General features: G+C 46.9%; 1 protein-coding gene across 2 annotated transcripts in view; it reads left to right on the forward strand.

Annotated features, from left to right (window-relative positions):
- Positions 1-23,622, forward strand: part of ITPK1 (inositol-tetrakisphosphate 1-kinase) — a 461,734-nt gene that overhangs the window by 349,634 nt on the left and 88,478 nt on the right. The window contains exon 2 of one of the 2 annotated variants that reach the window (XM_088539706.1): positions 8,039-8,063. The exons of the other annotated variant lie outside the window; for it this stretch is intronic. Within the exon in view, the coding sequence (XP_088395832.1) occupies positions 8,039-8,063 (25 nt within the window). The remainder of the gene's footprint in view (positions 1-8,038; positions 8,064-23,622) is intronic. 2 annotated transcript variants of the gene reach the window in all.

Consider the following 23,622-nt stretch of genomic DNA (forward strand, 5'->3'; position numbering starts at 1 on the left):
TTTGTGGATAAACGGTGGATACGGTTGTACTCACTTTGTTTCACAGCCTCACCTGTATCATGATTTAAAAAAATATTCTCCTCTTTCCCCTGCTCAGCGTTTCTCTTCTTTTTGGTTTTCTTTTCCAATCTCAATGGGCCTGTAGTTCAATCTAGCTTTGACTGTAGTGCAAGAAGATACCCGTGAGACGGTTTTAAACCAGCCAGTTCAGGGGATTTTGGCAGTGAAGAATGAAGCACAGGCTGCAAAACCCAGAAGCTGGACACAGCCCCCGGTGAGCTCCACAGGCTGCACTGTGCTCCATGCTGCTGCAGGCTTCTGGTGGCCTTTGGTACCCAGGCTGTGGAGCTCGAAGTTCAGGTTTGTAAACAAATCTCGGCTACTTGGGCCGAAGTGTAGGTGTGCGCTCTGGTTTAACTCCCAGCACGTTGCTTCAGCGCTTGCTGACTCTTAGGCCCTCTCCCCAGAGATGCCGCCTCCTGGGGCAGGCGGGCAGGGAGCCGCTTCTCTCGTCCGTGCAGTCCGGGGGTTTGCAGGTGAGCCCGGCGGCTGGGGAGGTGCTGTGCCTCAGGAGGAGCGCGGAGGCCAGCACGGGTGGAGTCTGAGCCTCGCACCTCAGCTGGCTTCGGGGACGGTAGCATCTGAGTCCTAGCAAGCCTGTAGTTTAGTTTGACTAAACTTCAGTTGGTTACTTTTTTAAGCTAGCACTCTTCTGTCAGGCCTTTCTAATTCCATTTTGCTCTGTTGCTTACCATCACGTTTTGCTCTTTGAGCATACAGAGCGTGCTTTGTAGTTGAAGTGAAGTAAGTGAGGATGCAGGTTTCTTTGGCCAGTAATGGAGAAATTTAATTATTTGTGTTGTCTGGGATGTACACCCATCACTTGGAGTGTTAAGTGTAGGTTTGCATAGTTGATTTAAGCATGGGAGAAGACTCTCTTGTTAACTGGAATTATCTGGAAAACTGAATTGCATCTGCTTGTTGGATTCTCAGCTGGTGTGGAGGGCAGGGGGAGGTATCTGTTCGCCTTTAGTTTTCAGTTTGGAGTAGTGTTGGATGTATCCAGAAATCCAGTCCAGAAATTATCTTCATTAAATCAGCATGACTTTTTTCCTTCCAACTTCAGTGTAGACGGCATTTCATGGCAAGTCTCTGTATGGTTTTACTACCATTGTATTCAAATTTAATTCTGGAGGAGCTGGCAGAGATGCTAATATCTGCTTGCTTTCTTTAGCAGAGTTAGGAGTGGGATTTTTTTTTGTGTGTGTGTGTGTGCAATTTGGCAGCATCTTGAAAGTCAGAAGTAAACAAATTACCAATCAGCTAACTAATGAGCTTTTCAGTGGATAGGGGATTGCCCTCTTTTCTGAGCTGAAGATTCCCTTGATGAAAACAATTTGCTTGCCTGATTTCTGAGGCTCTGCTTGCAACAAAGAACAGAGTCTCCAGAATCTTCCTTGCCACATAGTGACTTATCTTGTGATTTCAGAGAACTTCAGACTAGGAATTTTTTAATTCCTGTCTTAAGTTAAAATGGAGGGAGGGCTGCTCAGAATGGTGTTATTACATAGTTTTAGAAACTTAATTTCCGAGAAGAAATACTTGACTGTTTTACCATGATGATACCATGACCTATGTGACTGCCAATTGAATGTATCATGGTGCTGGAGTTCAAATAGGCAGCACTCAGTGCCTTTCTGATTATAAACCCTTGGGTGTGAGGGTTTGCTTGTCTCATTTGTGAACACAAGCGTGTCCATATGTTTCTAGACCTCTTTAATAGCTCCTGCAGTAGGAGTCTGCAGTACATGCGAATGGTGAGTGCCATGCTTGGCCCCAGGAGGGAGAGAAGCTTCTGGCTTACGGCTCTGCTGCTGCTTCTTGGGCCTCTTTCGAAGCCATCCCCAGCGTCTCGTGACTTTAGAAAAGGATGGGTCGTGTTTGAGTTTTGCCAAGGGTCATACTGCCCGTACGGTGCTTAAAGACATGGAGAGACAAGAGCTTGGTGTGGAGGCAACATCATTGCTCTTTACAGTGCTTAAGGAGGCAAAAAGTACTGAAGCCTAAGGATGACTGGGATGATTCCGCATGAAAATCTGAAGGTCCTTTGAAGTAATGATATCCTGTAGTGGAAGAAACAGGGTCAAAGCAGTTTGTTTTGAAGATAGTGTCTGACTTATGAAGAGGCTGCAGTTTATGGCTGCCTGCTGAAGCAGAGGACTGGATCTGGTAATGCCAGAATTGGCTGTTGATGTCACATGCCTATGCTGGAAGGCCAAACCCTGCATTATTACTTATTATTGGTTACTAAATATATGTTTGAATATCTGGTAGAATAAACAATTCATTACATCCATTTTTTTTTCCTGTGCTCATGTACATCATTTTTCTTCTTCCTGGTGGTTTTGCACACTTTTCTTAAAACCCCGGGACTGGAGGATCTGTGCCCTGCTGGGGAGCAGGGTGTATGGGCTCCCTGCACGCGGGGCTCCGCTTCCGAGAGGAGAGTCATGTGGAGCTCGGCACCGCTGATCTGTGCTATCAATCCAGTTTAAGAAGAAAACAGATCCTCTCCAGTTTGTGTTTCACGACTTAATGGCTTTTATGACTTTTATGATTTACAGATTTTATTTCTGTAATAGCTGTTGTTTAATGCTGAAATTAGTAACCCTGTAGTGTTTCAAGAAACCATTGTTAAAATTTAGTCTTAATATTTAGTAACTGAAGGCAGTTTATTTCCTTACAGTCATTTCTTAAAGCGTCTGGTTTCTTTCTCCCGTGGCTCTCCCCGCTTGAACCTCGGAAGGCTTTTGAACTTTGCTTCCCAAATTGGATGCTGCCGTTTGCAGCGGCGGGGACGTTGCAGTGCTCGGGCGGATGCTCAAGGACGGTGCTGCTGCCTGCCCTGCCAAAGTGCTCTCCTCTTCTCTAGTCCCTTGCCTGGCCCTCTGTGCAGCCGCAGTGCTCCGAGGAGCAGGTTTCTAGCTGGCAGTGGGATGACATCCTGCTTTGAAGATGTGCGGAGCGTCAGATGGATCTGCCAGATGTCAGGCGTGAATGGGGTAGTGGTGTGAAAATCACTCATGGGGTTGGAGTGTTTAAAGTATGAGGGCTCCAACTGCTCGGACTGTTCCCCGTTGATACCAACCAATATAGACCAAGGAAACAGTGCACAAGTTGTACCTCCCTTCAGGGACTTTCTGCCCAAATGATCCCCTATGACAGCCAGAAGCTTCAGGGTTTTGTTTGTTTGTTTATTTGTTTGTTTGTTTGTTTTGGCAGCCTGTGCAAAGAGCACGTTGGCAGCATTAAGTGTTGTGTTTTCTCACTGATACTGCATTAGCTGATGATGCATGTCTATGAGAGGCTACCTTATTTTACTTCTGTGGATTTAGGATGCTTTATAAGATTTAGGATGCTTTAGAGAGAGACTGAGAAAATGAGGGGGAAAAAACCATCCCCACACATCATAGGCTAACTTTTGACCCATTTCAATCATAAATCTTTCAAAAATACTGAGTACAGAAGGGACAACACTTCTTGAAAGGTAGGAATGCTTGGGTTTAAATTGGGAAAACTTAATCCTAGTTAAATGCCGGCTTAGCTGAATGCTACCGACCGAATACTAGCGCCACAAACCAACCAGCCAACCAAAACCCACACGAACAAACCCTCTCCCCATTACAACGGAGTCTTGGAGTATTTGAGATGCTTTCAGCTAACTTTAGCGTGAGGCCGGACCCCGTTTGGGGGATGCCAGCTGGTTCCTTCCCGGATGGCCAACACGATAAAAACAAGGATCCTCACACATACCTAGTAAGAGAAGCGCAGGGTGCCCTCCTGATGGGGGAGAAAAGGCGACTTGGTGGAGCTGGCCCGGGTGCCCACGAGCAGCGTGCGCTGCCGTTTGCTCTGAGCTCCGGGGGTGCCTGCCTGGAGCTGGCCCCGGGCTTCGATTACTTCCATGTGGTGGAAAGTCTCTTAGTGGATGCAGGGTTTTGCTCAGATTCGTTAATAATCCTAATCCCCTCCTCCCCACCAGTGATATATTGCTTTTCTAGAGAAAATGTTTGGGTTTTTTAATATCAAAGCAATGCATTATTATTATTGTGTGCCCCTTAAGTGGGAGACTCTGTCAGTGATGTATTCTGCTATCTGAGAAAAATAAACTTTGCTGCTTGTCACCCAGAGCAGTCAGCACAGAGATGCTAGCTGATTTTAGCTATGTGACCTGGTAGCTGCCTTCTGTTTTTAACAGTCATTCACTAGCACAGTGGTGTGTGGGTTCAAGTCCTAGGTGCAGTGGGAAGAATCCAAACTAAATCCAAACTATTCACTTTGGATAATGAATAAATAAGTAAATGGGACTATTTTATATAGTTTGTGGCTATGATAAAACATCAATTCTAGGTTATGAAATAAGGAGGTAACGGTAACTTGATATTGCATTCTTTTCTAAATCCACAGACTGTCCTATCTGAAATATGGAGTCCGCTGGCAGGATAAAGGCTTTTATCCCCCTTGCCTATGGGGAGGCCTGCCTTATCAGGGATGGTGGTTCACTGCTTTCAGGCATGCAGCTGGGAAGCTGTAACCTTCTGGGCTGTGCTCTGTATTGCAGGTTCATGCAACAGGAGGTTACGATGAGCACCGCAGTTTTGTGCAAGTGCCACAGTGCACGACTGAGCAGAGCTCTGTGGTGAGGGAAGGCTGCACCAGGGCTGCTGGCCGGGGATTTGTGCTGCACCTGAGTAGGTTTCTGTGGCTTTGCTGTGCCTGGCCAAAGTATTGAAACTGTGCTGCAAATGAGCTGTTTAGTTTTACCACTTGGAGGTTTGTCAAAGTATCTCACATGTATTTGGCTCCTCTGTGGTGAAGGTTTCAGCATAGCTTGTAGGGAGCCTGTCCTCCCTTCTTGAAACGGCCCCAGGGACCATGCAGCAGGCAGTGCAGCCCACAGGCAGCAGAGCTAGCGTGTGTCTTTCCTACCAGCTTTCTAAGCACCATGTGAAGCCGTGGTGATCCATCTATAGCTGTACCCATCACCCAGAACAAGTAATGGGGGATCCATCTGGGTGCGCGTAGCGCCCGTCGCAGGTGGCCCCTTGCTGGTGACACTTTGGGTGGCCCACAGGCGGCTTCCTCCTCTCCGGGTGCCTTTTCTGGGGCTGCGGCTCGTGTCCCGCGGGGGCTCGGCGGGCTGTTTGGCAAAGCGCCGTCCTGCTGCCCTGCGCCGTGGCCTGCCCGGCCTGAGAGGCTGTGCTGGGGATTCACAATCCGCCATTTGGTGAACAGGACTTTTCCCAGATTAACTAGTTCCAAACCATGTGTGCTCTTAGGGTCCCTTCTCCCTGTGTTTAAATATAGAAATGTTACAATTTCAGGTAACCAAAGGGAAAATCCCACTGCTGAAAAAGAGGAAGACCCAGCACTACAAGCCAGCCTTGCCAATGGTTTCCTCCTTCCTTTAGCTTTTTAAGCACGTGTGACTTCATGCACAGCAGCAGATACCTCTTTGCTGTTCCTGGGCTGGCACACACTGAAGTGCTGGTCCGGCTGCTGCCTTTGTGCTGGGGCAGGACTCGCCACTTCCAGCAGGCCCGGTAAATTTGCAGAGTGCATTTTGGGGGGTATTATAAAAAGCCTTGGGAATGATTCCTTCTCAAGTGGCTTGGGAAATCAGCTCAAGAGTGTTTTTCTTCTTCAGGGCAGAACAAAGCTCGCTGAGGGCACGCGGGCCCAGCAGACAGCTCAGCCTTTCCGAGGGGCTCTGCAGCAGGCGCTGCACTCCGGCCCGCTTCAGCGGCGCTCTGAGTTGTTCTCCTCACGCTGGGGCAGGCACAGCAAAAATGCAGCTGCTTTGGTTATTTTAAGTTGTAGCTTACAATACTTGGAATGCTTCTGAGTGGGCTGCTGCAGTTATTTACAGAGAAGCGCTCCCTGCCTATTATTTCTTGCCTAACAACGATTTGCACGCGGCTAGGCAAGATAAAGCAGTTTGGCTGTTAACCCCTTCTCCGCGGGGCTCGGCCGCACCGTGCAGCGGGCTCGGCAGGTGACTTGCTGCGGCGGTGTCTGCCGTGCCCGCGTGGCAGCTCTGCCGTTTACACACCGCCGTTATGTGCAAGAGGGCTTTGCAATCCTCTGTAAGGGGCGCTTGGTTTCGTTTGCTCTTTGATTTCCATGCTGAGCCACGGCGAGCTCTCTGCTGTGGGTGTGCAGGGCACGCTGCTTCTGGGCCAGAGAAACTCCAGGCTTGGAAAGTGGAAAAGGGAGCAATTTGTGTCAGCGATGCTGATTGATTGCCTGTCCCTCTGGGCATCTTTGTAATGACCTTCCAAAAGAAAGACCTACTGTATTGGGCAGAAAACTGGAGGAGCTATTGTGTATTCAGCAGTCGCAGCTCTGGACAACAACACAGTTGCACTTAGATAGAAAGTCACTGTGGACAGATTTTGCAGTCCTGCTTTGTGACCTCTGCAAAAAGGGCCTTTGGTTTCATATGTGAGTTTAGCAGGAAAAAGGACAAGAAATTCCAGGCTTGTACTTGCTGCGGCTTTTGGTTCTTAGATTAGATTTCCTGTCTTCACAATGAAAAGACAGTTATAATACACTTAAGTAGTGCGCATGTATTGGGAAAATAGCGTTGAGCAGAGATGGCTGGGCCCTTTGCCAGGGGCTCTGAAACAGAGAGGTGTTTTGCTTGATGACTTGTCAGATGCAGTGACCGAGTCCTGCCTGGCTGCGTGTACCTGAGTCTGTCTCACCCGCGCTGAGCAGACCAGCCTTGTCTGCAGGTTTGCCTAAAATTGGCTGTGCCAATTGTGGTTCCCAGCGTTTTGGTGTGGGGCAAATCAGCCTCTGCAGCCTCTTGTCCCTGACTTCTCAGGACCGCTAGAGCTATTCGTAGTATGGCCAAAGTACCCTTCAAAGGGTTGTGCCTTCCTGGCAAACCCCACGTATTTGAACCCTGCTTCCCCAGGAGACAGAGTGACCACAAGTCTGTTGTTGAAGTCCAGATTCCCCAATGCCTGGGAGAGGGTATTGCAAAAACACTGCATTTGCCCCTGTTGCATCCCTGCGTTTGCGTCCTGTTTCACCCCAGAGCCCCACGGCGCTGGGGCCGCTTCGTGTGCGGGGAGCGGGGAGCCTGGCTGCTGCTGGAGGGGACGCAGACTCATCCTGCAGGGATGAACCCACCCGTGTCCACCCGTGCACCTGCTTGTGTCCCTCGCTGGCCTCTCCTGGGCCCAGCTCCACAGGAGAAGTGGGAGTGCGGCGCGGCAGCCCCTCCGCGGAGGCCTCTGCCCTCAGGCCCCTGGGACACAGCGCCAGAGCAGTAGCTGGGGTCTCGAATAACTGTAGATTTGTGAGGAGCCGTTCCCGGGATACGCAGTCCCTCTGGAGCAGTGGGCGTGTGAGGGCATGTTTGGGATGCACGGCTGCAGCTGGGTGATGCGGAGGTGCTGCATCTGCAGGGCTGCCTGCGTGTCCTGGAGCTGACCGGAGCTGGTACCTCTGCTCGCGCTCCTGGGTTGGCTGTGGAGTTGGCCGGGGCATCTTGGGCTTGCCCTGACAACAAGCCCTGGAACAACCTGGAAGTTCCCTGGGTAGATGTAAATCATTCAGTATCTGTGTAGCGGTGGGAAGAGTCCTGTGCACTGAGGAGACGGGGCATGGCAGGTGTGTAGGCAGGTGAGCGCGCCAGGGCGCTGTGCGTGTTCTTGGCGCGTGCCTGCGCATCCGCGCCAGCGCAGACGTGCCCGCGCGCGGCGAGTTCCGCGGCGCCGCTCGCGCGCCCGGGGAGGGGAGGGCGGGAGAGCCGGGGCAGCAGGACCTCCCCGAGACGCCGGGCCCCGCTCTGCGCTGCGGAGGCAGCGTGCGGCTCAGCACGGGCGCCCCTGGATTTGAATCGGGTGCATTAGTGCAGACTTTCGTTGTTCGCAGTCTAGTGCGAAGCAACCCCTTTTCATTAACATTTGATATATATTTTCCCCACATTTCCCAAAATAACTCTTCTTTTTTTTTTCTTTTCCAGGAAAAGAGGAGTAGAAGTAGTGCAGGTAAGAACTATATTCATTTTTTCCTATGTTCTTATAAAGAAGGTTTATTGAATTTAAATACTGTCATTCATCTGGGCTGAATTATTTTTCTTTCTTTTCCATTCACTTCTGGTGTTACTCAGGTACCATTTTTAAAAATGTGTGTTGAACCCTTCTAGTCTTATGGTTAGCATGTGCACTGGTGAAAGTGAGGATGCAGTTAGGATTTTCTTATCTCTGTTAACTAATAAGATCTGATAGTTGATTAGATGATGTTAATCTGTGTTTATGGCACTTAAGGAGAGTCAGGCTTAGCAGAAGCAGACGGTGCCCTGTAAAAGAAAACGTGATGGAAGGAATGGTCTTGCAATGAAGTCCGGACTGAAGTGCTTTGGAGTTCTGGTATATCTGATAAGTTCAGGTGTTGGCCACGTTTTCTGTTTGCAAGGTCTGAGTGTTCACACAGCATGTTGCTTGAAGGACAGCAGCACCATGGAAAGGACCTTTGTTTCTGTGGCAGTTCTGTTGTGTGATTAATACCGCAGAGCATGGTAGCCCTGGAACATCAAGGGAGGTGTTGTTTTATTCTGGCTTATTTTATATAGTTGAGGATCTGCATGTCATGGGTTTAATTCTTGCTGCTAATGCTAATGATGATGATCCTAGTCCTTAGTTTTATCCTCGAAGGTGGTCAGCATGTTCTGTGCAAGTGTTTGGGAGTAACGCAGTTGCGGAGCTGAAACTCTCTCAATAAAGTGAGGAGTAGGAGGGACAGTGTGGTGTGAGCCACTGCTAGTGGATACGGCCCTTAATGCCATGTGAAAGATGCATTTCAATGCCAACAGGGGAAAAATTGGACCAGGAAATTTAAAGGCTGTCAAAAAGGCTTTTAGACTCACATTGATAGTTAAGTTGGAGAATATCCCCTTTGGGAATATATGATTGTACGAGAACTGTGCAGCATTGCAAGGGGGGAGTCACAGAGAGAAAATCAGCTTGTGTTTGTGTTGGTATCATCCATGACACACTATTATTTCAGTAATATCCTCCAATCTGGTGTCTGCATTTGTGCCCGTATGAGATGAAGTCAATGCTGCTCCCATTAGCTGAGTAGGTTTCACTTTATCCAGTGGTTTTAAAAGTTGCTGTCCTTCAGTGCGTTACTTTAATTAGTATTTGTTATAGCAGTGTATGCAGCGTGGGCAACATTATCTTGTTGTTACTGATGTTTGTGTAGCTTAATTGTGGGTCATCAGATGGACAAAAATAATTGGACAATACCTTTTTACGGGAAGAGCATGTTGGGATACGTTGGGGCTGAATAGGTAAGGCCTTGCGGTTTCAGATTTCACAGCATACAGTGAAGATGCCAGAGCAGCCTCTGTGGGGAAGCTGTGCCCCAAAGGGAGCCGTCGCCGCTGACGCCTGCGGGCCGGGACGGTGCCTGAGCGCGACGGCAGCGCGGGATGCAGCTCGGATGGGCTCCTTGGGGCATCGCCGCGTGGGGAGCTGCACAGCCCTGCTCCTAGACCGGGGCTGCCCTGGGGCTGCCTGCTGGACAGAGCTTGTTTGACAGCAGGAATGTTGTTTCGCTGTGTTGAGCAGCGGGGTTTCTTTGAATTTTCATCTCCTTTGCACCCTTTAAGGAACATACCTTTTTGTGAGCTGTCTCAAGAGAAGCCAGCTCTTATACTTCACAATACAACAAAAATATACATATGTTTGTCCGTGTTCCTGTTTACATAAATTCAGACACTTTCTGTATATGTTTCATTCTGTTTATGTAAGTGAATATGCTTTGCAGTTTTAAAAAAAAAAAAAAAGGCACTGAGAAAGTGATGTTCAGTTACTGGTTTCTATATACAAAGCAGTGATGGGCAAGGCAGTATGTACTGACTTCCATGAAGGGACATCTATTTTTTTTTCTTTTCCTAAAATGTTGTGCAAGAGCGGAAAGATCTTCCTGCTAGGAGAAAACAAGTCTTCAGCAAGCACTTGTATAATTTGTTTCCCTCATCCAGTGAGAGATTAAGATGCTCTTCTTTCCTTTACCTAAACTAATGAAATCCTCCTGTTTTGCTTTCTTATGGCAACTTCCAGCATTCAGATTAGCAATGAGCCATTACTGGGCAGATATTAAATTTCTGTGACTTGTGCTAAGTTCTACATTTTTGTCTTGACTTAGATTTTTAGTTCCAGCAGAAAGATTGGAGCTTTGTTCTTGCCTAGTTGGGAGACTTGCATCCTCTGAAGAGAAGCAGTGCAAGAGCAGGACAGGCATTAGGGTAAGCATCTTCCCATGTCCAGGAGTCATTTATTCAGTCGTTGAAACAAAGAAAGAAACTCAAACCTTGAGTGGTAAAAAGTAATTAGTTTGTTAGAAATACTGATGAAATTTACAACTCTACGCACAGAAGCTGAAATGCATGACGTTATTATTTCATACACGTGAATAACATCCAGACAGAAGATAGTGCAGTAGATGAACCAGATGATAAGTTTTCCAGGTTATGAGATTCCCTGAGACAGTGCGACCCTAAGTCTGCACCCAAACGTTTGACGCCTTGGGTCTGTTCTGATCTTACCACATTTATTTTTTTCCGGGGGACAATGGCAGGTTCCTGAGTAGCAGCATCTTTCAGATTTGGAGATATCTTGACTATAAACTTGCTTTCTGCAGCTTAAACACAAGTCGGTGAGGCAGCTACAACCCAGCATTGTGTTGCAAGACACCACAGACAGATGCCTTCCTGGTTTTTAAACATGGGCTGCTGACTGAACAGAAGGCCATACCCTGTGACAGGTCACCACGGTACCAGAGAGCTTTTTTGAATTAGGGTCACTTTTGTACCCTGCGAAGGGTGGAAGTGCCCTTTTGCACTTAGGCAGGAGGGAAGTGAAGCACAGGAAAATGCAGCAAAAAGCAGGACGTGTCTGAGGTCACCTGGGGGAGCCCATTGCTGCGCAGCCCCCGCGCAGGGTGTCCCGGGAGCCGAGGTGTCACCCCTGCGGCCACCCCTGTGTGTGTCCCCATGTGTCCCCTAGCACGGAGGAGAAGGTGCCCCCAGGTTACGCGGTGTCCTCTGGGAAGGCGTGAGCACTAAAACCTGCTCAGTTCCTAGGAACTGAGATGGGCTTGGGAGAAGTTCTGTAGAAAGTAAAGCAGAGTTTCAGCCTTGCTTAGTAAGAGCACGGTTTTGTTCAGTCTCGCCCGTCTCCCACCGCCTGAATTAACGGAGGGGCAAATTTAGAATTGCAAATTGGCAGCACTACTTTAACCAGTGAGGTAACCTGTGTCTTACGACTTTGTATCTAGGCCAGGGAAAGAGAGACCGTCTCCATATGCCTTGTTTTTCAGGAAAAATCTGTTTGGCATAATCTGAAGAACGGAAAATTGAAAACCTGCAGTGAAGTGGAAATCATCACAAGTGCCTCTGCTGGGGACATGCATTTATTTTTGCTTTACAAGCTATGCAAATGCCGAATAATTAGCTGCAGCCCTTTGGCTTCTGACAAATTGCCAGTTCAGTCCTTGTGTGGGACAAAGTTTGGAGCCTTCGTATTTCTTGCAACTTCAAAGCTGTTTCAGGCCTTTCTGCACCCAAGCTCTCCTTGAGCTCTAGTTCACATTTTTCTATTTTCAAATAGTTAAGATTTCTTATTTTTTGGTTCTAATAAACAGTAACACTCTCTTTTATCTTAGAAAGATGTTCTGGTTGGTTGCCAAAAGAGTGGGATTAGTCATTCTATCTCAAGCCTGAGATTTTTTTTTAATAGCATTGGGATATGGAGAGCAGCATGTTTTTCAGTGTGGAACTGTTGATTGTAGCAGTTACAATGGTCTAGGCTGCTGTTTTGTTTCCCTCCTTTTCCAACTCTCTGGGAATTCAGATTTGAAGTTTTTACTTTGGAGAAAAAAACTGTCCTTTGAACTGTGGGTTTTGCTGAAGATGGAGAGGGAAAGCGAAGGGTCCCCTCTCTCCCTTTTAATCTTCAAAGTAAAATACCCATGACAACAGTTTCAACTAATTGTTGCCAGGGAACAGTTGTTTTCTCGAAATGAGGAGAGGTTTATTTTCATATGAAGTATTAATGGAATAAGCTTGTAACAGCAACATCTACCCAAGCTTATAAAATATATATCCAATAGCATATACAGAAAGATGTGACTGGAAAGCTTCCAAAGCAAGCATGGTTCTTGAGATGTTGGAGAGCTGGCTCCCTAGCACAGGGAGAAGAAAGTTTATTTTTACTTGCATGCCAGCCTCTTATTAAAGCGCGTGTTCTGCTGGATACGACAGTCAGTGTTTGCCCTCAATGCGTTTTTGGAAATGATAAAAAAAGCCCTCCAGCCCTCCCCAGCCTGGGTTACATGGGTGCTTTGCACCTGCCTGAAGCTGAGGGCTGCCGGATGAATCCTGGAAAGGCGCGGAAGCCTCTTAGCTTTGGTGTTCCACGGACAGCCCTGAATGTTGCGTCTTGGATGTCTCAGAGTGCATCCTCCAAAACAGCTGGCATCACATGACTCCGTATCACACGTCACAGCTTCATCCCGCGGGAAAGAAATGGGACTGTGGACAAACAGATCCCAAGCAGGATGCTGGCTGCGGTCGTTCTCGTGGTGCAGGGGCTCCCCGTGCAGCTGAGCGGCAGCCCGGCCGGCGGCAGCGCGGGCTGCGGCGCAGGCAGAGATGGGTTCTGGCGTGCGGAGAGACGTTGCGTCAGCGGGCGGCCCAGCCAAGTACAGCCTGGCCCTTTCTGCTTCATTGGGGCAGAAGAATCAATACACCTTTTCTGGGGAAGGGAACACTGCAGAGGATTCCATACGGGAAATAAACAAGCCCTTATTCTTTAAATATAAGACAAAACAAGCCAGACAATCACAGCTTGAGGCATTTCTACTTTATTTTACTGGTGGTGTGTGAATGAGAGACACCTTAGGTAGACTTTGTGACTCAGAGGCTTAAAGTCTGCCTGATTTGGTTGCATTTCTTTTGTCTCCGCGTCCCGCTGTCCCTGACTGAGGTGGGGCTTCCACGGTCATTCGCAGAAAGCAGTGAGAAGACATTACTAAGGTTTTGAAGTCCACACCTAGTGTGCACTGAATGGCTTCTGGGTTTGAGCTTGTCCTTCGTTGGCACCTGGAGCCTGCTGTGCCCAACTCCTTTGTCTTCTCCTGCGGCCTTGGTGGGTCTGTCCTGAGGAGACAGCAGGAGACCCAGCTTGGGCTGCCTGGCTGGAATCCTGGCACCTTTGGGAGCTCTGCAGAGGTTGGGCCACTCTCACAGGGCTCAGATCCCGCTGCAGATTTTGGTTTTGTCACTGGCTACAGGCGTTTGGGGCAACTCCCTTAAAATTCTGCCCCTGTTAGCTAATGAACATCATCTCCCATGTTGTGCAGTGCCTTTTAAATTGTTCAAAAAAAGCTCTCAGATGTCTGCATGGAGGAGATGAGGAGTAGGATCAGTGTGAAGGGACACCGGGAACATTAGTGGGTGCTGGAACTTCAGAAGCCTGCTGCATATAGTGCTTTCCTTGCCATCAGTAGACAATGTCATCTTAAATACAAATGTAAAACTTCGTACGTCCTTCTGTCAAGAAACAATAGGAATAAAACTAAGATTTTGCAGGAAAAGTTGGCTCTTATGCTGGGGAATAAAGCTCTGTGTTTGTCTAGGAATGTTTGCAACATACTGTGTTAATCTGTGGAAAATGGCAATTGGGCATTGTTTTTATTAATCATGTTCACTGCAGTGGTGCCTATGGGACAACAAAGAACAGACTTTAATTTTAGACTGCATTAAACAGCAGGGTTATTTGTCTCACTGGACTCAGGCATTACGATGTAGTAGCGAAGCAGGCACGTGGAGTGCGATTAGAGACGTGTAACCCAGCAAATGCTTTTTTTTTTTTTTTTAATTAAAAAGAAAATATCGCTTGTGGTTTTGGAATGCTGGTAGGTCTGAACTTCCTGTGGGCTCTGCAGAAGATCCATTATATTGCGTTCTTGTTTGCTTTCCTGTTATTTCATGATTCAATCAAATACATGTATTCATATTGCAATAATGCATAGTATTCTAACAGAACTTGCTACCTAAAGGCATAAGGTTGTAAAACTGGGTTCCTTAGGTTTTACTGAATTTGGACTTTAGCCTTAAGTTAAAGAAGCTTTTAGCATAGGTGCCCTATTTTAAAACTGGACACATTTAAACAAAGTGAAGCTGAAAAATGTTTTCCTAAAGCTGATTTTCTTCACAGAGTTATAGTGGGGGAGAGGGATGAAATTTAAGCCTGAAATTGGAACAGCTGAGCTTCTGTTTATTATTATTATTATTATTTTCTTTTTTGTAAGAGGTGCTGTGTTTTAAAAATGGTACCTTTTGATAGTAAGAAAAATTCATCATTCAAGTAACTGCGTTTTTGATGGAAGGTTTTTTTCCTTTTTTTTTTTTTTTTTCCCCTTTTTTTTTCCTTGCAGTAGCCTAGCCCTGCTTTTCCCGAATATGCGACTGTAGGCAGAGCAGACAAATACAGTTTCTGCACATGCTGTAGATGTTTTTCGTGCCTTCGGTTGCTATAAAACCAAGCACGTTGTTGGAAAAGACTTATGGGCTTTTTTGATGATTTATTTTTATGTATAGTTTTTGTTTATCATTTGGGACTATTTGCTGCTAAAGCTGACTTCGCACTTCTGACTAAAAGCAGGAAAATTAATAACTTTGGATGGGAGTTGCTAAATGTGGCCTCTCAGCCTGGGGAACATAGGAGAAATCCAGGAAAAATTTAGATCCAGGAGAATTTAAGATAATTGCAAGTATACTTTTTTTCCCAAGTGATGAAGGAATGGCATCCCCAACATGTGCTTCTTTTTCAATGTGCGGTCAACATTTACGAAAACTTTGAGAGCTGCTTTTTCTTTTTCCCCCTTTTCTCTTAAGATTTGTCTTGTCAAAGCGAAGGTGGCGGCTGCTAATTCGCTATGAGGTTTGTGTGGGTCTCCCTGGCCTGTGCAGGCAGCCAGGCTGGACCCAGCACGGGCAACAGGGATCAAAACAGCCCTTTGGGACAGGTCCCCGGGCAGGTCCCTAGCAGCTCGCAGCAGTTGGCCCCTCCTTTTTGAAAGCCTTTTTCAAACAGGGGACTCGGGGCAGGAGCTTTATTTGCACAGTCCATGCAGGGAGGCTGGAGGTGGAAGCACGTTTTTCAATCTGAGGTTGCTTCAGTTGTTGATAGTTGCCTCATTTAATTTCCTGATAGATGTGCTTCCCTGAATGAACGGGTTTTGTATAATTTAAACTTTCTATACATGTTAACCTTATGTGTATATGGTGTCCTCAGTGCAATCATTGTTTGTTGTCGGGTGGTATTGCTATTACTTTAGTAGTTAGTGAAATCTCTTTCCCCCACCCTTAGCATCTTGCCAAAGTGGAAGCAAGGTATTTACAGTGTTTTGGCAGAATCATCCGAAGGTGGGATAGAAAAGACGCTGTGCAGGCTGGGCTAATAGTATAAGAGACTGAAATGTAAGGGATGCAACTGCTGCAGAAGAGTTTTTACCCAACTTTGCAAACAGAGAAAAGGTTTTTAGCTTTGCTTTTATAATGAATTGCTGATTGGAGCTAAGAGCTTCCTTACTCCAAGTAGACATCCAAGTGCATCTGAAAATGTATCTTTTGTGCAAGAATCCTCATTGCACAAGTCTGCTGTGCTGCAACCCTGGCAGCATAGAGTTACTCTGATAAAATTGTTCATTGACCTACTGATTGCCTAGATTACAAGAGGACAAACTAACTGCTGCTGTCTATAGAATTTATGTTGATTGCAGAGAGATCATCTGTACTTTAGGTTAGCGTAGAAAATGTTCTTTCCTGTGACCTAGATGAGTTTATCTTGTAATACCCTTTCCTTTATTATAACATTCTTAAGTGGCAAGAAAAAAAAAAAGGAACTGTAGCCATAAAAGGAAAGAAAAATGTAACATTAAGTCCAAAGCATTTTGAAACAAAATCGAAGCAGTTTAAGCGTTCGTAAGCCCGCTGTGGTGCCTGGCCTAGCGCTCCAGCCCTTAGCATCGGGCTTACCAGGAGCCTGAGTGACTCAGAGGGAGCGGGGAGCCTTTTCCCTGGGAGGCGACAGGTCCTCCCACCGCCCCCGTCCCCGGTCGCTCTCCCAGCTGAAGCCCAAGGGACAGGTTAGTGTTGCTGAGGGGTTTCAGACAGCGAAGCTCCTGCCCCAGCCGGAGGAGCCTGTTCCTGCCCTTGCACTGGCTTCACTTTGTGCTGCGTTGGAAACCAGCACCCAGCTCTGCGCCCCGTGTGCTGGTGTGCTGAATGTGCAGCTTTCAGTGAAAGCGCTGTTGTATTTTCTGCTGTGATTGCTCTGTCTTAGAGGTTGCAGCCTACTGGATCTCTTCCTACCTTCTTTAACCCATTTGTGTGATTAGATCAGTGCAGGTCTGTTTTCTTTTGTGATCTCTGTAATCTGGATCTCTTGAGCTGGGCCTGTAGAGATGGGTGTCCACAAATCCTGTGCTTGTCTAGCTAGCACTGCTAGCTGTGTCGTTGTGATAGTGCCCTGTCTGAGCTGGCGTGGCTCATCTCTAGCAGGCTACCAGGGCCAAAATATGGGGCTCAATCTATCCAGTATGGCCCATGGCACATCTTTACATAAGCACATTGGTTATTTGGGGGTTTTCCTTCTTATTAAGGACATCCAGCACTTTGTACAGCAGCTCGGTGGTTTATGTTTAATTCTGCACTAGTATAAAGTGGGTCCAACTTCAGTATTGTGCAAGGAAGAATACCAAGAGGGTACCAAGGCAGCCTAGTGTCAGCGAGTGGTTGATTTGTATTGTGAAAGGTAAAGTGAGTGTATGGAAATGTGTTTCCTAGCTCTGTCTGTGTTAAAATAATTTAAAACCTACACAAGGGCTCAAGAGCTGCAGGCTCAAAACAAGGGCGCAAACCCACCCTTGTGTGGGTTTTAAATTATTTTTATGGCCAAGTTTTGGCTCAGTCAGCAATGATGTTTTCATAGTATCTTCAGCAGATATGCTTTTCTGATGCTCTTGACACTGGTTATGAAGTCCCTGTCCTGTCACACTATGTGCATCCTCATGTAGGAAAATGAACTGTGCAGAGAACTGCTGCTCCGGAAGGTTATCGTTGATACTGCTCAGATACCTCCATTTGTAGCCAAGTTAGGGTTGCAATAATATCACATTTGGAATAAAAGCTAATAGAAGGTTTACTTCATGTTCACTAGGTAGGATTACCTCTTGTAGTTGATAGTGACTGTGAATTTAAATTCCTCGTGTTTTTTATAAAATGGTGTGCTATATCTTGATTGATTTGGTCAGGGTTGTTTATGATTTTCGGAAGAACTTTGTGTGTTTGCAGAGGGTTGCTCAGCAATAGCCTATGGCACAGGGAGCCTCGCTGTAACATGCTCGAGCTGGTATGATGAACCATAAAACAATGAGGAACAAACCCAGAAACAGCAACGAAATAAATAGAAATTTAGAGCAAAACAAAGCAGCTGATTTACTGAAGAGCTGTACTTTTCTTTGGGGCACAGTTCGTGAAGGGATTTGCTTTTGAGGTTTTACTTGCGTGGTTGTCACCCTGGCACGATAATACTCTGCTTCTCTAGATGCTCATGTGATGTCTGCAGCTGTTACAAAGGAGCATCTCCCAAGTGTTTAAAATAGGAGCCACTCTTTGATATTAAAACAGCTTGCATCTTAATCTGTTAAATCTTTTAAATTATTCTTTCACTAAGTGATATCTATTTTTATATCAAACAGAGGGAGTATGAGATAGATTCCTTATATAACCTTATATAATAATCAAAGTACTCAGGAAGGGTTTGGGATCTAGATATGTATCCCAACTTATGCTTATACTGTGAGACTTCGTTGTTTTTGTGTTTCTAATAACGAGCAATTATTTTCCCCATTGTATGGGTAGTAGTGTTCAAATTGTGTTTCCAGTTTTGTTATGTATATCGGGAGGCATCACAATTTCAAGACTGCCTACTTCAGACTGTTTATTATGTATTTTAAAATCAACAATGTGCTTGGTTTACGTGACATACCTTGTATTAGAGGGGAAGCTGAATGCAGACAGAAAACATTTTCTTTTTTTGAAAACTGTCCGCAGGGTCCAAACGCATGGAACGTGGCCCACATCCATGCGTACCGGGTTATCCTGGCTTGACAGGCGCATGGTAAATTTTAGAGGGCTTGTGGATTTTGTTTGTTTTCCCCCACAAAAGCTTGAGCGGCTGTTAGTAGATAGCATGGCAGGGGGGGATATTGAGTGTTGAAAGTTATGCTTTATTTATTTATCTTCAAGAGTTCCTTATGCTTCTGTGCTGTGAGGTGAAGAAACTACCATTTCTTGAGCTTTTAGGGAAGTAACCAAATTTACCTGAATTTCAAAGGGGTTTGGCTATGAATCTCAACTTTCAGTGGAAAAGGTGAGATTTTGTTGGGATCCAGTTCTTTGATGCTGATAATTCTTCAATTGCTTTCAAATTCTTAGTCCCGTGACCTTGGAATCCAGTGTCTTCAGGGAGGAGAAAACGAGGTATTTTATTATCTTTCTTGGGGGAAGAATGCCTATGTAAAATATGTTGTCACTTTAAGGGAGGTATGAGGATAAGGCTGAGCGTGATCAGTGAAGTTCTTAATTAAAACAGGGAGGTTGGTTTACTGAAGAACGTTGAATTTATTCCATCACTTTCTGACTTACCCTGCCATGAGATAAACACGCACATTGTAGCAGGTGGACACGAGGATGCCCTCTTGAACTGTCTCTGCCCCTTTGCAAGAACAGGAGCTGGCCTGTAACATACCCAGGGCGGAGAGCGCGGCATCCCGCGGGCGGCGGGAAGGCTGAGCTGCCGCAGGCCTGCTGAAACGCAGGGCGCTGCCCGTGGCGAAGCTCCCGCGTCGCGGCGTCGGCAGGTCACGTCCCGCATCCCCGGTAAACCCGCCGCAGCAGGGAGGGCTGCCCGTGCGCTCACTCCTCAGCCTGGCGGGGCAGTGAGGCTGGAGGCGGCCGCCCTGCTCTGCGCGGGGCACGGGGACTAGCTGGGGTTGTGCTCTCCTTTCTGCAGGTGTTCGCAGAAGCCGGTGAGCTGAAGAACCTGCATTCGTGATGTGAACGAGAAGGCACTAATTGTGGGTAGAGTTGCAGCTCTCTAACTGACCTCTCTAATTGACATTTCTTTGCATGTAAGAGCACACACAGTGTTTCCTACGATTTTGGCCTGTTTTGCTGGGACTATATACCAGGCTCCCTTCCAGCTGACTTCCCTGGGCAGCCAAGGACACCTATCTACTTCAATATTTGTTTTCTCATATGCAGTCATGTTCCACCCATAGCAAAAGCTATGCCTTACACTAGGAATAAATGGGTGTAAGGATAAATACTATACAAGCTAATTTCACATGCAAAGGCTATAAAAATAAGCTACTGTTTGTTTGTTTGCGCTGTTAATCTCAACACTAGAAACATTAGGTAAAGCATTTCTACGTGTGCTAGTTAAGGAATAAGATGAATAACTGAGAAATGACACGTCTACAAGTAGTTCAAGGGCTTAATCTCCTTGCCGAAAGCATCTCTCAGTGCTGAGGTTACACGTACCTGGCTGGTTTGGTTCCTTGTTTTATATGGGGGTTTGTTGGGTCATTTTTTTAAAGCCTGTCTATGGGGTTTCTTTTTCTTTCAGTTGAACTTTTCCATAGTTCCCAGAAACAGGCTAAGCCTAAAGGACAGAGCTTTTGAAGGGCAGATCTCAAACTTCAAAGCAGCCTTTACCCCAAATCATAGAATCATAGAATGCTTAAGGTTGGAAGGGACCTCTACAGGTCATCTAGTCCATGTTCTCTTTGGTTCCCTTCCACAGGGGCATCTGCTGCATCTGGTGTTCCTGCAAATTTGGGGTTGTTAATACGACACAAATGGGTGTTTCGAAGATTAAAATTTGAAAGCACTACAGTGGAAATGAGGTGTAGTAACAGGGGAAATTATTTTCACAAAGTTGTTGAGTTCAGGAGGTTATTAGTCATTAGTTGAGTTCAGGAGTCGTTAGTTATTAGTCATGATGGAGGTCTTAGTGAGAGGAAATTCTGTGGCTTGTGCAATAAAACAGATGATTATAATAGTTCTTAAAAACCTAAAAATCTAGGGGCTGAGTTGTGCGTCTGTTTTTCAAAGATGCTGAGCAGCAAGCAGTTGCTGTTAACTTCCATGGAAAATGCCAAGTGCTCTAGCTGCTTCCTCAGGACATAAATATAAATGCAGAAAACCTTTTTCAACTTTTTTTTTTTTAATGTTGGCTAAAACAACTTGCTGCATGAATTACACTGTTTCATGCTAGCAGTTTCTCTCACTTTCTTTGCAGTTGCAATACTACCAGATTTGGGCTACCAGATAAATACATATACTAGATAGTTTATGCAGAAAGGAGATGCATATTACATATTTGTGCTAGTTATAATATGGAGGGAATGGAGATAGGTAATACAAATTTCAGGATGAAAACTTGATTTTTTTTTTTTTCATACAAGGTTTTGCCTCACAAGATATTTAAAATATTCAGCGAGAGACACTGGTTCTGCGGGAACTAGTCAAATTTAGCAGAGTTAAATATAGAATCCAAATAGTTCTGTGACTTGCAGGAAACCTGCCACTATAAAGGAAAAAAAAAAATCTATTCTTGCCTCTTAACCGCTCCTCTGTGCTGTAAAACACTGTATGTAGTTTTTTTTTCCCTCTTTTGCCTCAAAGGGCTGAGAGGATGAGATTTTTCCCCCAGTAGCACAGAGCTATCCACGGCTTTGGTGTGGCACCTCCTTGCAAAGACAGTTTCAGCAAAGTCAGGGCATAAAAATCAGTAGGAAAGATCTGTCGACTGTTACCATTGCATAATCAAGTTGAACATTTTAACTTGTCCGTGCCTGGTTTGGGTTGTTGCTTTTTTGATTTTTCTTCCAGCGAAGATCAGGCTACTCATGATGAAAAACTTAACATGAGAAGCCGTGGATCCGCGGGGGTCGACCCCTTTTTCTGTAGCCTGGAGGATTACGCGGGTGGAAGGGGCAGTTCTGGGCGCGCAGACAGGCCCTGGGCGCTCTGTGCAGCGTGGGTGGGACAGAGGGAATTTCGGGTACCATCAGAGGCAGCAAATTTCAGTGGCAAGTTTTCTGCATACGCAGACTAATCTTCTGCAGATCCCTAAGGATGTGGTCACAGTGCTCATTTGGCCTGAGGTCTGTGCCCCAGCAATGTCCTTGCTCCTGCTGCCCTTGCTAGGAAGGTTTAAGGGTAACGTAAGTGGGCAGCTCTGCTGGGGTCTTCCGAACAGCTCGTGTTGCAGCCGGCGTCGGCCCAGTGATGTTTCTGAAAATACTACCCGTTTTCTTGGAAGCTTGGGAGAACTTTGATTCCCAAATAGCAGGCAAATGTCATGAGTTTGGTATGTCTAACATAAAGAAAGACTGGGAAGAAAAAGTTTTATTACCAAGAAAACAAAGGTCATCCCTCCTACAGGCCCAGGATGAAGGGGAGAAACTTTATATTCCCTGGTAAAAATGATTTAACCCTTCTCTGTTGGTTCCTAAGGGAAAATCCAACCAAATCAAAGAGCCCAAAGTAAGTTTTATTATGCAAATATCACCTTTGTGTGGTGGGTTCTTAGCTTTTGTTTAGCTTGTGTCAATTTGAGATAAAAATGATAGAATGCTGCTTATGGGATGAGTTGAAAATTATCTTCTAGTTAGTTATTCACCATCAGGCTTACTGGGAACTTTTCCCTAGAAGGACACAGCTTGAAAGATACCCATTTTTCATAAACTATTTTTAATACTTTAACGTTACTTGAAGCACTTGCTTGAGATGTTTATTTTAGGCAGAAAGGAACTAAATTCTCCTGCATGTATTCTTAGTCTGCTTCAGGGTGAATCTCCATGTTTGCTCCCCAACGGGCTCCATCCATATTTCTGACCATCTCTCCTGCTCCCCCTCTTCTCATGGAGAGTAAAAATTCGGAAACTTTCCCAAAAAGAGATGCCAAAGTGTCCCATAGCCTCCTTTTCTACGATCTTTGCCTGTAGATCCCGAGCATGTCATTTCTCATTGTTGTGGTCCGGATTGAGCAGCAGATTAGGTCGAGTTGGGCGCAAGCTGCCTTTTCCGAGCGCCCCTTTCCAGGGACCCCCGTGGGGCTGGGTGAGGAGCGGGGCCAAGCGGCAGTGCGAGCTGCTCCCTCCGCACTGCCGCGGGCCAGGAAATCTCCTGGAGGGATCCGGCTGCCTCATCGCAGTCTGTTACTGTTTCCCGGGAAAGGGCCGGCCGGAGGAAGCAGAGCGAAAGCCTCACTCCAGATGTGCCAGGCCCGTTTGTGGTGCGTGCTCTGAGCAGCCCCCATACCTGTTCTTGTTCCCCCTTGGCATGTGCTGGGTAACTTGCATCGTTTCCCTGGGTCTTAATTTAACCCATTGACAGTGCTGTGAGCCTTTAGGTGACCTTCCTAAAGGTTTTGAGGATCCTCTGAGAGGCACTGCACTGTCCTTCCTGCCAGGACTACTGCATGCGAAGCCGGGTTTGGATTTGATTTTTTTTAACCCTCCGTTGCTTCGTGCTTGGCATGATGAGAGCTGCTGTCGCGGGTGCTTCAGCATCTCCCCGCCTGCTGCTTTGCCCGTGACAGAAGCATCTGGCTCTGCTGACGTCAGGCTCGATCGCTCCAGGGGCTGCCTTTTGGGGTCCTTTTGTCGTTGTTCTGGGTTGTCGTTGTTCCAGGCGTACTCCCCCCGCACGGGAGGGCGTTTCACGCGGCGGCCGCCCCGCTGCTGCGCCCGGGCCGCGCTCGTGCGGCCGAGCAGGGGCCGCTCGCGGGCGCCGCTCCGGCTTTGCCCTGAGCCGCCTTTCTGCTTCTGTACGTGCCTGGGAGCAGCTCGCTGTGCCACTGGCTGTGGCAGCTGTGAATTAGGCAAATCCAAACTAAGCACAAACAACTTTCTGAAGCTATCTGGATAATCCTGTTCTCTGTTTTTCTTGTACATTACAGCGTCAGCTATGCTGAAGAAGATCAATATTGAAGGATCTTATAGCTGTGCATATGTTTTGTTGTTTTTTCATCATAGAAAAAAAAATCCTGCTGTGTATTACCTTGGTAGATTTAGAAGTAGTCAGCATGTTTCAGCTCCTCTCCAACACTTACCCATGACTGCAGGCAATAAAGCGTTTAGAGCCGGCGTTGCCCCTGTTAGCAGGAGGGCCCTTCCCGTGCAGGCCGGGGAGCCGCTGTGTTGCCCATCCCGGAGGACTCCGGGATGCAGCGAGGCAGCGGGAGGCGGATGGCAGGTGGGGTTGGAACCAGGGTGAGCACGTGAAGGTGTCGCTGTCGTTGTGGGGAGCAGCGAACAGCCCAGGCAGCCCTTGGGTGGCCCGTGCCGCCTCGGGGCCTCGCGGTGCTGAGGCACCAGGCCCGGCTGCGCCGCAGGCGTGTGCGTTCCTGCAGCTCTGCCGCCTGCTCGCTGGCGAGCAAGGGAGCCTCCCAAAGCCCTTTC

The sequence above is a fragment of the Tinamus guttatus genome, unplaced genomic scaffold, assembly GCF_059628265.1.
Source record: "Tinamus guttatus ecotype Peru unplaced genomic scaffold, ASM5962826v1 Tinamus_guttatus_pri_ptg000048l, whole genome shotgun sequence".
NCBI lineage: Eukaryota > Metazoa > Chordata > Aves > Tinamiformes > Tinamidae > Tinamus > Tinamus guttatus.